The sequence below is a fragment of the Aythya marila genome (genome assembly GCF_965140915.1).
Source record: "Aythya marila genome assembly, chromosome: 2".
NCBI classification, from domain to species: domain Eukaryota; kingdom Metazoa; phylum Chordata; class Aves; order Anseriformes; family Anatidae; genus Aythya; species Aythya marila.
The window spans coordinates 143290049-143306406 of NC_139043.1; the positions used below are offsets into that span (position 1 = coordinate 143290049).

A 16358-nucleotide genomic window follows, 5' to 3' on the forward strand; every position below is an offset into this window, starting at 1 on the left:
CTTGGGCCAAAGAACATGGTATTGAATGGGTGTATCACATCCCCTATCATGCACCAGCCTCCGGGAAAGTTGAACGATACAATGGCCTGTTAAAGACTACCTTGAAAGCAATGGGCGCTGGGACGTTCAAAAACTGGGATACGCATTTGGCAAAGGCCACCTGGTTAGTCAATACTAGGGGATCTACCAACCGAGCTGGACCTGCCCAATCAAACCTGTTACGTACTGTAGATGGGGATAAAGTTCCTGTAGTGCATGTAAAAAATATGCTGGGTAAAACAGTCTGGGCTACTCCTGCCTCAGGAAAAGGCAAACCTATTCGTGGAATTGTTTTCGCTCAGGGACCTGGATATACTTGGTGGGTAATGCAAAAGAACGGAGAGGTCCGGTGTGTACCTCAAGGAGATTTAATACTGGGTGAGAATAGCCCATGAACTGAATTGCACCATGTTAAATAGTATATTATACTGTATGTTATCACTACCATGATTACTATAGGTGACTAATTAGAATGTATGGAAAAGAGTGTAACCTGAGCATGACATAAATGGTATGGAATAAGGGGTGGATAGATGTCCTGGTTTCAGTTAGCACAGAATTAATTTTCTTCCTAGTAGCTGGTGGAATGCTGTGTTTTGGCTTAGAATGAGAAGAGTGCTGATAACACCCCGATGCTTTAATTGTTGCAGAGCAGTGCTTATACTAAGTCAAGGACATCTCAGCCTTTGCTCTGTCCTGCCAACGGGCAGGCTGGGGGGTGCAGTAAGAGCTGGGAGGGGACAGACCCAGGACAGGTGACCCAAACTAGCCAAAGGGGTATTCCATACCATCTGACGTCATGCTAAACAATATATAGGGGTGGCTAGCCGGGGGGAGGGGGCCGGACTGCTCGGGGTTAGGCTGGGCATCGGTCAGCGGGTGGTGAGCAATTGCATTGTGCATCACTTGTTTGTACATACTATTATTACTTTCGTATTATCACCATTGTATCATCATTATTATTATTATTATTATTTTCCTGTCTTATTAAACTGTCTTTATCTCAACTCACGGGCTTCACTTTCCATTTCTCTCCCCCGTCCCAGAGAGGGAGGGGGGAGGGTGAGCGAACGGCTGCGTGGTGTTTAGCTGCCAGCCGGGTTAAACCACGACACAAACATATTATTCAAATGAAAAAAAAAAATCATTTCGGATTTTAAAAGCAGTATTCTTATATGAATTTCATAAAAATATAAGGCAAAGTAGTTGATTTAATGAAAGCACCTTTAGAGGTTATAGAATTAGCCAGATTCTATGGCCATTTGTAGGTTTTCACTAGCAGTTCATATTTCATTTTCTGAGGTGCCATTTGGTATTTAATGAATATTCATAAATTCTGGTCCCTTCTAAAACTAAAAAGAGGTTTTCTCGAGTCCTGTTCCTTTCCTCCTTAAAAGTTTAATTTAAAAAGGCTTGAGTCCTTTCAAGTACCTCCTATCAAATTCCTTTCCTTGGACCAAGGTACCTCTTGGGTATTACTTTGACAGAATGAGGTTTGTTTAATGATCATAGCATTAAAACCTCATGCTCTGAAGACATGCATTAGCACACTGGGGAACAGGGTGTAAAAACAAGAGGTGAAGCAGGGTTTCTTTCCTTCCTTCCTTCCTTTCTTTCAACAAATCACACATGAATAAGTAGTTAATTAGGCATCATCTTTATTACTTTGCCAATGAACCATTTTCCCCCAAATGGTTATTCCTTAGTCATTCGATGCCCAGTCTTGCTCCTATTAATTTTGAGACATGGCAAAAATCTTCATGTTTCAATGGCACAGGATAAGGCTGTCAAAGAACAATTCATCTCTCAAGAACTCCCTAGTCATTTAAAAGCACTGCTGCCTTGCAAACTCAAAGCCGCATCCAAACACCAAAAACAAGGTACATTTCTCAGTTTTGTTCCATGGATTATCACAGAATCACAGAATTTTCTAGGTTGGAAGAGACCTCAAGGTCATCGAGTCCAACCTCCAACCTAACGCTAACAGCCCTCCACTAAACCATATCCCTAAGCTCTACATCTAAACGTCTTTTGAAGACTTCCAGGGATGGTGACTCCACCACTTCCCTGGGCAGCCTGTTCCAGTGCCTCACAACCCTTAAAGCGGGTATAAAGGGCTGTGCAGTCAGAACAACTTTTTATGCTCCCTCATGCTGCTGTAAAAGTCACCACCAGTTGTAGAGCCTCTAGTGTCAAGGTCATACCATTACATTCTTTCCTTTTCTTGGTTGTACAGGCCACTGGCATCTTTGTTTTGCTCTTCTTATTGTCTTATTTTTTTTTTCTACCACTGGTAATTCTTATCACGTGCCTTAGATCTTGCTCAGAGTTAGTCTTTCACATTGTTTTGGTCCTGTCTTGGGTCAGACACAATGCAATTGACCTCTGGCCTTTTGCTGAGTATATCAACCAGATGCTCCACTCACCAAATCAGTTTTTGTGTATTAAAAACATCTCCCAACTTATTATCGGACCTTTCTGTATTTAATCGTCCCTAACTGCCTGCAGAATGCATTTAATTGGTTCTGAGGTGATCCATACGCACTCAGCAAATTGTAGGATCACCAGAGAACTCAGGTTGGAAGGGACCTCAGGACATTTGTAGTCCTGCTCTGAGCGGGGTCAGGTATGAGATCAGATCACTTTGCTCAAGGCTTTTTCCAGCTGGGGCTTGAAGCCCTCCCAGGACAGAGACTTCACAACCCTTTTTGAGCAACCTTTTCCAATGCCCAGCTATAGGGGAAAAGTTTCCTATAGTTCAGTGTTAAAAAAGTTCAGTGTTAAATTCTCACTTCAACTTACGTATAGTGACTCTCATACATCTCTGTGATGAACCTGGCCCCATCTTTATGATAAGATCCTTCCACATGTTGGAAGCTGCTGCTAGTCCCCTCACCCTACCCGAACAAGCCCGGCTCCCTGAAGGCCCTGCTCACATTGCAAGTGCTCCAGCCCTGAGCATCTTGGTGGTCCTCACCTGAGCTCACTCCATTTTGTCAATGCCTTTTCAGCACTGGAGGTCCAAGAACTGGAGTTTAAAACATGTGAAGTACAATAACCACAGTGCTTGACCTGCTGGCTATGCACCTATTAATACTGCCCAGGATTCTGTTAGTTGTTTTTTTTTTTCCCCTGTCCATCAGGACCACAGGTCCTCTTCAACACAGCTTTCCCAGCCTGTCAGCCCCAGCCTTTATGGGGTGCTAGGGGCTCTGCCTTCCCAGATACACAACTCCACATTTGTCCTTGGTGAATTTCTTATGGATCCTGTTGGCTCACTCCTCAAGCCTAAGTCCCTGTCAGTGCCAGCCTCAGGCTTGAATGCATCAACCCACAATTTGGTGCAAAGGTGATAAGAGTACACTGCCCCACAACATTATGGCAATATAAATGTTAATATAAATACCATTTTCTTTATCCTTGTTAGGTACACTAACATTATTTTTTTTTCCTCATGCATCTGCAGCTGCTTTTTGTCAAGGGTGCTATAAACATAAATCCTCTACAAAGAACATTTTGTTTCAAATTTTTGCCCCCAAACCAATAAACCATAATCAGTAACTAACAGTCCCCAGGTACTCAAAATGCCACACTTTTCAACACCTTGGTTAAGGTGACAACATCTAGATATGTTTGTCCAAGAGTTTTTTTCCTGGCTTACGACCATGCCTTAGATTTTATCTTCAAATAAAGCTTAAAAATCCTTTTCTTGTCATTTTCTTCAAGTCCCTTTCATCGTATTTTTCCATACGATGAAAGTCAACTTAATTCCTGAGAGATTTTCAACAATCACATTACTTTTCCATAGCCATATCTGGAAACATTTACACTATCTTGGCTTAATCTTCATAGCAGTTTTCATGCTCATTTCGCATTCTGCTTTTCTTGAGCCAAAAATTTAGTGTTCTGCCCCTTTATTAAAATATGTCAAGTACTTTGAGGCATGGGACCAACAACACTGGAAGTATCCTCCTGAGTTACTGTTTTCACTCATAATATTATCACGATAACTTGTAAAATCCATGCAAATATTATCACATTTCTTCTGTTATCACAAATATCCCGAGTTGGAAGGGACCCATGAAGATCAAATGCAGCTCTTTTCTTTATTGCAGACTTACTTTCTAACACTCATAGTAATATTTTCCTTATACCTCTTTTGAGTAAAGTAAGAAAGATTGATCTTGATTCTCCTTTTTCATAGAGGTCTATAAAATTTAAAGTTTCAACCATCTACAATGAAACTACATGATTTCCATGTACGTTTAAATTGAAATGAAAACATTTTTTTCTTCAACTTCGGCTCACAGTGCCTAAATTCTAAAAAGAGACATGGTAATAGTAAAATGGTAGTAGAAAAAAATGAAAAGAAAGACCTTCATTTAAAAGTTTTCTGGTAGCTCTCTGGAAGCAGTCACCCACGTATACATGGGTGGAGATAGACTACACTTCTAAGGACTTTATTCAAGATATTGAGAAACAGATGACTTAGAGGAAATAGGCAGTGATTACGTACTAAATCTCAACATTTACCAAGGTGACACAAACCACCTCTCACATATTACCCCATGTGTGTATTCATGGCTACACAACAATCAAAGATGAGCAGTTCTGTTTGCCATGTTTGCAATTACTCATTATCAAAAAGGAAATAACAAGAATGAGAATTAATGGAAAAAATGAAACACCACAAGTGCACATATACAAAGAGACACAGATTAAAACATGTATGAGTTAACAATACGTTATTGTTAGACTGAGGTTTGCACGTAGAACTGAAATCGCTGCTTTATATTAACTGGCTGAATGCCATTTCCAAGTTTTGTATACTACCACTTCAGAGAACAAATTAGTGTCCCACATTAGACTTTTTACAGACTAATTACTTCCTGGGATACAAGCAAAAATGTTATTTAACTCCCCAGTTGCATTTGTATTTGTATTAATCCAGTTACTCAGCTAAATGGATGTCAGTTCAAAGTGGCCAAGTAAAATACTACTACCAGAAACTGAAAAGGAGTTAAAAAGTCAAGCAGATAGAAAAAATCAATATCAACTTCTAAAGTAAATAGGAAAATAAAAATACAATGATGCTTTTTAATATATTGTTTGCAGACAAAACACCAAGTGTTGAGGATTTGGAGGTCTTGCGGGTATTTGGAGGAGAAACTATGACAAAACAAGTATTTTTTAGACTAGCCAAAGAAAATATGTGAAAGTGGGAAGCCCTCTATCAAATAAAGGAAAAAAAAACACAAGAAAAAGAACAACTGTGTACTCCAGCTACAGACTTGGGGCAAAAAACAGCTTCACTAGCAGCAAATAATAGTTCAGATTGATACTAGAAAACTACTAACTTTAAGTTAAGCAACCACAAAGTTCTGGAAAAGATGTAAAAATCTCCTCTGATCGCACATTTTCTTGAACAAAGTTAACGAAATATGCATTAGAAACAAACTCTGTGTTGAAACTGATTCAGTCCTAGGGTGGGGATCACTTGGGCTCACTTCCCAGCCTACATATTAACAAATCTAAATGGAATTAAAAAAAAAAGGCCAGAAAGATATGAACTCCTTAAGGTGGAACACCTCAATGAAAAAAAAAATCATTTATATTTTTCCTCGTAAGGCGTTTCTTAATGTTTAGGGGTTTGATTTTGAATGAACAGGGTGTGGCCTTTACGCACATGCAGACTAACTTCTCATTATATTAAACCTTGAATAATCTGAAATAAGTATTTAAGAGAGCTGGGGAAAATCAGCTATTCACCACAGGCAGTGGACACTGTTATTGTCCCCCCACTCTAGATCTTGCAGCTCTTGAGTCATCCAGTCAACAAAAAGCCCTCAGTGTACAGTCACAATCTATTACCAACAACGTAAAACAATTTATGACATTTTAACTAAGTAAAATATTTCTGATAGTGCATACTTTACCAGTTATGTCATGCTGTTTGAATGACTCACTGTAGATTTGATACTGATTAGGGCAATGTTTCTTCAGCCATTTGCAGACATCCTGCTGGGTCCATAATGCCACAGGCTTGGTCAGCTTCACAGTCCCGGACTAGAAAAGCAGAATGAAAAAGAGGAATGATGTTTAGTGCACACACTAGCTTTGGGAATTTTATGCTAACATCCCATATACAGTATTAAAATAATAAATGTTAGACAGGAGCTGCTGTTGCTGGCAGATATCCAAGTCACCAGCACATTACACATGACCCAACTACTCAAATGCATCATAGCATTTATTACACAAAATTAAAGGTATTTTAACAGTGTTATGCACTGCATGTATGTTCCATGCATCACAAAAATGTACTGTGCCACGTCTTCCTTGAGCAACAGTTTAAAACTCTTTCTGAAAAGATTTTGATCATGAAGGATCAGATTCTTCCACATGCTTTGCAAAAATCACCAGAAAGCCAACGTTTATGGCTAACAGGTCAACGCTACTTTTTGAAAGGAAAAAAAAAAATCAGTACTTAAGTTTCCCATTATTGTCTATTAACATAGTAAACACAGTAAATGTATTTTCGTTACAATAATCCTTTTTTTTTTTTTGTACATATTCCTTATATCCACAAACAGAGGTTTAATTGTTTCTGTGAATCACTTTAAGGACTGTCCTCTTCCAACTCCACTGCTCCACTGAGAGCTCCTTTTGTCTCTCTGTAGCTCTCCATCTCAATTGCAACCTACAAGGGTACAGTTTTTCATAAGTTTTGTCATGGTCTTGTATTTGAAGTTGGTTTGGAACTACTGAGTGCAATTAGGGGTATAGAATCTGTTATCTGCAAACACTTCTGAGACAGACATATCAAGGTGACATTTTGCTCAAAATAACAATACTACATTTGGTGTAAGAAGGGTCCAGACTTTTTTTTTTTTTTTTTTAAATACAGTGAGTTTCAAGATGAAAAACAGACTGAAAAAAAAAAAAAAAAAAGCCTGTTTTTGCGCTTTATCAGGCCTGTGTGATTTCCACTGTCATAAAAGGTCCAGATTATGGACAACTGACAGATAACAGAACTGAAAAGTCCTAACACAAAGCCAGCTTCAACTTCAGGTCCTGGCCTGGGGAACAATTTCTTCCTTACTGTTCAACAGACAGTGGTTGCAGCCCTGTGAAAAGTTCAAAGCCAGTGCAATCCAGCAACCCTGAACAACTGATCCCTGCTCGGGGCTAGGTTCGGGCTCTCACTTTTCACAGCTGAAGCACGTTAGAGCCTCGGTCAGACCTTTCCCAAACTACAGCTCTTCTCACACAGCAAGGCTAGTCATTATAACTAGCAGGTGCAGGGCTGGCTAGTCTAGAAGAAAGTTACTGAATTTATATATATGAAAAATTATAGGGAGCTACATGACTACGGTCAGTATTACAAGGCAGAATGGGATAGCTGCTCCCCATTTCCCAATTATCAACTTTCAATTACCTTAATCTACATCTTGGTGCTCTCTTACTACTATATAGACAGACAGTCTCCTCCTCACCCACCTCCAGCACTCCAATAACAAAAGGGACATAGACAACCTGAGCTCTCACTGGAAAAAGCATGACAAGTTAGTCACATCAGCACAGGTCACCAGCAATCAAGAAGCATCACCAGTAGATAAGGCTTCTCAGCTAAAATCTGAGGCTATTTAGATCAAAGAGTAGCCTGAACCAGTCGTAATGCAAGGGAAACTCTGCACACAAACGGCAATAGTTGCAGCCTTTGAAGCCTTCAAATCCACAAGTGAGATCTGAGTTTGTGTTCCAGGTTGTATCAGATTATCTGGACAAACAGAGTAATGATTTATGAATGTTCTACCTATAAACTAAGTCAACTGCACTTTCACATGTAATGTCACGTATCATTTAATCAAACAATTCACCTTTGCAGATAGTTTTTTTAAAACATACAAAAATGCTTGGTTTCAAAGTCTCTTTGTTCCCTTGCTGTGCATGCAAAATACTGATCCCTCCAGCTCCCTGGGTGTTGTGGAAGGTTCAAGACAAGTTTTTCTGTGCAAATTTGAGGTGAAAGAGAATATCACCTCAACCGTTCTTCTCCATTAGGACTTAGGGTAGATTTTCTCGATGTTGCCAGCCTGGTCTTCTTCCAGCATTTAGGCAGATGTATTTTGTCAGACAGCCGTTTTCAAAGTTGCTTTGAATTTTTTCATTACTAGAAGCCCAAAGGACAACAGCGGTTTTAAGCTAGTGCTTTGCATGTCTTATTAAGTCCGTAAAGGACATCACGCAAAGATATCAACTAAGGTCCGGGGAATACGGCAGAGCTAAAATTCTGACAGGCAAACATGTCTTGAATTTCTCATGTCCAATTTTGCCTCTCTCTTTTCATAGCCTAAATAACTATCAGAAAAAATATTGTTGAATATGCAATACAATTCCCATCCCTTATCTCAGCCTTTTTTTGTTTCAAACAAAAATACACTCACCAGAAATATGAATCCTGTTTCAAACACATGAATATACATCACCTGCATTTAGAGGTAATCCATTAATGCAAACCCACCCCAAATAATTGATTCTCATCTTGTGCTGTCACCCACCAAGCTACAGCGGGTAGAAGTCTGATTGACAGACTTGCGTCCACAAAGAGAAATCCAGAGCTGTTTATGATGCACTATAACCAGGACAGTGCTTGCTTTACCACTAACCCTTCTGGGAAGCACGTCTGTCTCACACACGTATAGAAAAATGCTCTGGACACTGCAGATATCTCGAGAAGGGATGGCCTCTGTAAAAAGAGCAAGTGCCCAGTAACTGTTCCTTCTGCATCTACGAAGACTAAAGAAGCTGAATTTCAATGAAGAGCCCAATATTATAGTGTTGGTTAGCTGACTTTTATTACAGATATATAGGTAATGCATTTCATTCTCAAATACATCAAAGAAAAATACAAGTAAAAATAGCCATATAATAGGAGTAATCTCTCCAATTCCGTGGAAATTCCCCAACAACAGAATCTAGACTTTAGCATGTATATCTTTGTACAAGCTGCTGCTTAAATTTAAAGATACTTCTCGAGCATTAGAATTTCTGAAGATGAGAGAATCTGTCAGCTCTTGAAAAATAAATTGTTAATGGTTTTTCTTGTACATCATAAAAATCCTTAAATTACAAATATTTGCAAATATATACAGCTGGCTATAGACTTATAAACTATTTATTCCTAGCAGAAATTACACAAATAGTGACAAAGTTGGTTTTGACTAAGAGGATGCTGCTTTCAGTTCAGTAGCTATGCTCCTCTTATGAGCTTTAAACACTGTTATGTTAAATATCTGAAGAACAAGTTTATCAGCAGTTAGGGTACAAATTTAATGCTTCCTTCTGTGCCTGTAGAAGTGAAAGATGCCTCCAAATGTGGCTATTATGCCATGCAACATACAGATCACTGCCCAGACTCGTATATTAATCCTTTACTGTCCAGTGTTCAGAATTATGATTGAAACACTACCGACTTAAACTTATAACCAGCCCTAAGAGGATATTCTTATTATATTGGCACCATCAAGCATTATGTTTAATTTTCTAATTTGTATGGACTTGCTGAGTTAGAGGAATGTAGGTTTTTTAAAGCAATGGTTATAAACAGTATATTGTAGGTACTTTCATTTTTGGAACATCATACCCAAAACATTTCCCAACCAGATGCTCTAGATGTAAGGTTATTAAAAATATACTTCCCTCCCACAGAACTCATTTGTTAGTTCCTTTCCTGTTCTAAAGCTAGATCTTGCACTAAAAAATTCCCAGTACGCCAAGGAAAATGACCCTCACCATAAACATAGCTGCAAAATGAGTCCCCTGCCACTAACTATATACAAACTATCTAGACAGCTGGAAAACACATTATGTTTTATTTTATTTCTGTTTATCAGCTCGGTCAAATAATAAGCCCAAACTGATAAAATATAAAACCTTGGCCTAGCCTTCCATTTTCCTAACAAATTAATCCTAAAATTGCCCTTTACTGGCAACATTTTAATAGTCTTAATCCTGCAGAACACTATGCCAATCTGGCTTGGGCCACATACAGGTCTAATGAGCACAGAAGTTCTCAGTATTCAGGTCTTGTCTGATATATTTGAAGGAAAACCTGTTTCTTTGGGATTTGGTGTCAAAGTCTTTCTTTTAAATTGCCTAAACACAGTTGTTGTTGTGTGTACCTCTGACTATAAAAATGACTGTCCCAAGAGAAAAAAAAGAATCAGCATATTTAATACATTACAATTTTATGCTTTTTGTTCCACAATACAGAGAATATAGTACCTAAAATCAACAACTCAAGAATAAATAGATAAATCAAAGTTATATGCAGTGCATTATTAGAGTGTATTTCAGTGTTCAGAATAGCATTAGCAGCCAACTCCTGTTCTTCCTAAGCAGCGACATATATGTTACCTCTTACAGGGGCAGTTTACCAAGTCTTCCAGTTTCCAAGGTTGATTTATTCACCAGAATTTCTTTGTCTCTATCATATTTTATGGTGGAACAGAAAGAAAGGCTCTCATATTTTTGAGTGAAAGAGGATTCAATCTTATTGTTAAAAACACTTTCCATACAATATTCCAATTTATTGTAAAGAGCTTTCCCAAAACCATATATTTTTGGTTTGGCATTTATGAGTGTGTTTGTATTACAAAATCCAGGCAATCTGGGATCAGGGTCCTCATTCAAACAAGACTGCAGGTCTGCTGGAAGAATGTAGCATGATACCATTTGCAACATCCAATTTATCAACATACTAATTCTGACCTATCTGCAAAGTCAATGCTTCTTTACACACATTTATCTGAAGTCAGACTTCACAACTTCTGACATTACCATTCATTCCCTGCTCTGCAGTTTACGTTTTAACCAAAAGAAGTCAAAGCAGCAGCAATCTTGTTAGGGCTGCATTGGCCAAAGGACAGAAGCAAGGCAAGGCTGCAGGGACCTTCTCTGAGCAGCACACTGAGCACTGCCAGCTGCACTTCAGGAATGGGGAAATTTTCACACCAAATACAGCCACTCCGTATTGAACCATTTCATTAACTCATTAACTTCGAGAGAAAAGGAGGCCATTAGCTGTGAGGGATGGCATGGGAAGAGCAAAGGAAAGAACACGGTCACTGCCATCTAACAGGGGGCAAGATGGGTGGCTGTCACCCCCATATAATGCAGAGTCCGCTGGGGCAGGAAACACAGAAATGCATCTGAAAACACACAGATGTGTTTGTGATCAGAGAGAACGGGGGGAAAGAAAAGGGATCACGTCATGCAGGATGCCGAGAATGAAGTATTTGTTAAATCAAAATAAACACCCTCTGCAAGCAAACTATGAAATATTTCAAAATTAGATAAATGAAATTTTATTTCTATTCGATATATATACGTATATATAGCAGTGAACTTAAACTTCACAGCTCTAAAAAAAGCTGCTATTTCAGTTATTGTCAAATCTTTCAGGCTGTTGAGGAAGCAAGACTAATGGTATCATCTTCGGAGTTTATGGCACAAAGACGCAGGAGCAGCTATGTCCAGGAGACTTTCAAAATTGTGATTTTTTAAAATACGCTTGGGTTGTATTTCAAAATCCAAGAAAATAAGAATCTTTTTCATATATTCCAAATTACTTCTCTAATATTAAACCGTCCATGTAAAATTCAGTACCAACGGCTAACATAAAAGCTGTGATGAAATGAGCAAGGGTTATGAATATATTTTTATATGTTATCTTAAAATATTGAAGAACGTTGGAAGGAAACATTTTAGTTTAGAAATATACCTTCTCAGATAATCATACTTAAGGATTTTTCTAGCAAAGACCAAATAAAATAACAGTAATAAGCAGACAATCCATAAAACGCTGAAACCTCCATTGTGCTAGGTTCTTGTCTGTGTTATTTAGAATTTTAATACTTAGAAGAGATGAAAACAACAAACCAAAGAAAATGTGTTTCTTTACTTATAAAGAAACAAAGGAAAATATTGTAATATGCCTTCCCTTTTATACTGATAAAAAAGAACGTTTAAAACTAATTGGATCAGAAATTCTGAGTTACACTGTAATTTCTTACTTAAGTAACTGTAGAAAAGCAATCAAAGTCAGTACAGTAAATAAAACATATTTAAAAAAAACTATTTAGTTGAAAGACCTACTTTGCACCAACTTTTGCTTTAACCATGAATTAAACCATTGCTAATGCCACCCCAGGAGGATTAAAGTAGACAGACTACAGCAACTATTATTCCAGTCATACACCAACAAACAACGTCCACTTTGAATAAGACACACATGACAGACCTATGAAGTCTCCCAGATTTTCTGGAAGTGTGGTCAGCCAGCACCAGGCATTCTTTGAGTTGCAAGCCTGTCTCTCACATTTGGAGACCTGTACCAAACTTGCTTACTCCATATAGTAAGGCACTGGCTAGCCTAACTTGTGACCACCAGAGCATGGCAGAGGCAGTCTTATAATGATGGCAAGAGCTTTGACTTGGAGGCTGTGCAGTTCCCAAGGAACTCACATCTATTGATGCAGCCTGATGCTCAAAAGCATGCCACTAGCAGCTGCAGGTACTCTTGAAGAACTGCTCCGACACGGCTCCGTCCCACAAGGTGCATCCCCCAGGAGCAAACTGCTCCAGCACGGGTCCCCCACGGGTGGGTGGCAGCTCCCCCCAGATCCCCTGCTCCTGCGTGGGCTCCTCTCCACGGGCTGCAGCTCCGGCCCGGGGCCTGCTCCTGCGGGGGCTCTCCATGGGCCGCAGCCTCCTCCAGGCCACATCCACCTGCTCCACCGGGGGCTCCTCCATGGGCTGCAGCGTGGAGATCTGCTCCATGTGGGACCCATGGGCTGCAGGGGGACAGCCTGCTCCACCAGGGGCCTCTCCACAGGCCGCAGGGGAACTGCTGCTGTCTGCCTGGAGCACCTCCTGCCCTCCTGCTGCACTCACCTGAGGGGCTGCAGGGCTGCCTCTCACTCCTCACACTCCCAGATGCTGTGTCACAGCAACGAAAAACACTGACAATAGGTGGGGAAACCCTCCAAGATGTAGGAGAAGTGGATAAGGCCCTCAAAAGTTGATCTGCTACTCCCATCCTCCTGCTTCCAAGAGGAAAAGGTGAGGTACGAAGGAACACACGTACTTCTACCAGGACCTCCCTTCTATGCTATCAGTGGTGTCTCCCGCTCCCCATACTTTGTCTTTCCACAATCCCAAGGGCAAAGTCAACCGCTGGCTTCTTTTTGTTGCCTCCATCAGACTGCTGGGGATTGCTGCCCCCAAACAGGGACTGCACCAGCAGTGCTTAAAGCCAGCTCTGCACAAGGGGAAACTGCTCCCCTAGGGTCCCAAATCAATGCACCACCAGCTCTTGAGCAGACTGATGAACCAGGAGACAGGTGTTTTATCTACCTTTCAAGCAACAGCTGGGTCAACCCTATCCATTACCTTCTGTACCTGTACTACAAGCTTCAGTGCACTACCAACAGAAAAAGGAAACAAATTATGAGAAATAATGAGATCGGTCTGGAAAGTAACAACATGTTAGAGGGAAGTTAACTCTATCTTAAGGATGTCACAAGTGTATCTATCAACAGGAAAGAATGAACTGTGCTGCCAAACAAACTATCACTGGGCATTATCCTGATAGGGATAAATACAGTATTGAAACAACAAGCGAGAATAAATAAGGTGATACATTTTCTGTAAGAGTATTCTCTTTCATTGCAGAGATATTGCACTCTGAAAGCAAGAATCACGACTGGCATATGCTTGTGTTGAGATAAATTGTTGTAGCATTATCAACAGACTCTGAAGAACTGAAGTGTCAGGATGAAAAAGGTGAAGACAGAGCACTCCTCAACGTCATCAAGAAATTTGCCCGACACTATTCTGATTGCTATCAGAATCCTGAAAACCGCTACTGTGGCAGACCAAAAATGCTTAAAATAAAATCACAAGCAGGACCAGGAGGACAATCAATTTGGGGGGCTGACAGCTAAATTTAAATTAAGCGTGTGTGCAATGTTTTAAAATTCACTTCATCTAAAAACACTGTGCATTTTTATCTTGCCAAACTAAAGATTAATTTCACTCGGTAGAGAAGATTCCTTTCAGTCCAAAAATACATACTTGCTTTTGGATATTTGCAGAGAAAATCAGAAAAGGAGAGTTGCTCTGTCAAGATAGGGATTTTAACCTCACAAAACACACCAGTTGTTCAATACCTCTTCACTGATGCGTATTTGATTCTCTTTCTGCTACCTGAGATAATTCAAATTCACCTATTCCCCACTCACAGTCGGGGCTCTAGCCATCAGCATCTTGCATCACAGATGACAGTCTTCATAAAGTAAGTACAAGCCCTTCTGCTTTTCCACAGAGAAACCTACTCTGGATCCTGCACAGATCTGGAGAACAGACCATTTCTGTCCACACAGCAGGTACCCTACTAGCATGCCTTGTGCAGCTATGAAGATAAAAGGCTCCTCCTCAAACTTCTCTAGCCTGCTTGCTCCTGGTATTTGAGTCAAAGAGGAAACATAATTAATTTCAATTAACAGCCCAGTATTAACAACAACATCAAGTAATTAACTAAAGTTTATTACAAGCACATGTTCGTTATTGCACTTAGCCATCCGCTACAGCAAGAATAGAAACTCGAGACACTCACCCTTGACATGGCACACACAACTTGTGGGCTGGCTCATCTTTTATCCTGTCTTAAAAACTAAATGCTACACCCACCGCAAAGGAGATTTATGGCATGAGTCTTCATCACCGAATACTCCTCCGCTCAGACTGGCAGGAGGCACAGAAGAGTACCCCATCTTGGTGAAAGCACTGAGTTCAAACCCATTCGGGCAAAAGCATGAACGTGAGCAGGAGTTACCTAATAACTAAAGACGGCAATGAAATGCAGCCCCCCTCCCTTTTCCAATAGTTTGCCCTGAACTCAGAAGTGCTGCCAGGCAAACTGCAATTCCACTTCTGGGGAAATTCACTATTTGTCAAAAATACTTTCTCCAGGTCTACATTAAAATAAAAAATAACACCAGCACAAAGCTACCTATATTACAAAAGTGACAATTACAAAGGAGTCTCCATTCCCACTTTTTTTTTTTTTTTTTTTAAATCAGTCCTGGCACCTCAGCAAGTTACATTCTAGACGATTTAAGATCAAACTAAACTGAGACTCCTTGTATTTATTTTAATGGAACTGCTGACAAGGCATATAAGTAGGTCCACTGATTTTCTTGGAATTTCTCACAGATTTAAAGATAGTGATGTAAAAGAATTTAGCAAAAATACAGCCTGGAGCTGCAAGGAAATCCATCAGCCAAAACGCTACAGAAATGTTTAATTTGCACGAAACTATCAATAATGCACCGAAATCTTGTTGCTCTTTAATTGCAGAACAATAAACAGCACAAGAAGAGAGCTAAACATGGAAAGATCTGAAAGACAGCACAAAATTTTGACTTCACACTTGTGAATTCCATCATAAGAATTACAGGAGGTTGGTCAGTTTGCATTTGTTTTGCAGATCACAAGAATGCTTCTGTCAGAAGCATGTATGTCAGGCAATGCCTTATCTGCAATTCTTCAGTCCAAACTTAATTGGACTCTTTCAAAAAATAGCTGAATTACCAATAGTCAGCAAGGGGAATTACAAAACTGGCTGCTCTGAAACGCTAAGAGCTAGACAGGGCTATGACTTTTAAACATACCTGTTTCATATTCACATTACCCATAGTAACACGGATATGAACTGAAATGTGACAATTTAAAATTATGAAGTGTAGCTTAATGGGAGAATTTTCTAAGGCTTATAAAATTAATGCCTTTACTAAAAATACTACTCTAATACAAATAGGTCTTTATTTCATGAAAAAGGAGGTTGTACAGAGCAGCACTCTGTATTTCCAGAGATTTCATGTAACTCTAGTAACAAAACATAAATGTATCTGAAGTCCCAATGCCTTTCATTTATAAAAATAATTTTTAAAATGTCCTTATGTTTCAAAATATTCAGAATATTCTTACAAAAAGTTGTTCAAATAGAGGGTAAGTGTAATCTCAGAAACAGTCACCTAATAGTGTCAGAAATTTGTGCTTTTTGGTGACCTACTTAAAAAAAAAAAACAAAAACAACACACCTATAGCATAATATTACTTTTGCCAATGCAGTGTACCTTTGTCTGGGAGTGTTTTCATCAACGATATTGGAAGATTATTTTTATTCTTGGGATTTACTGGTAGAGTTAATCTGACAGCAAATCTGGGTAGCACAGACCACACCTACACCCTTC

General features: G+C 39.5%; 1 protein-coding gene across 1 annotated transcript in view; it reads right to left on the reverse strand.

Annotated features, from left to right (window-relative positions):
* Positions 1 to 16358, reverse strand: part of SAMD12 (sterile alpha motif domain containing 12) — a 174452-nt gene that overhangs the window by 123970 nt on the left and 34124 nt on the right. Inside the window, 1 exon segment of the mRNA XM_082755026.1 lies at positions 5976 to 6105. Coding sequence (XP_082611152.1) covers positions 5976 to 6105 — 130 coding nt within the window.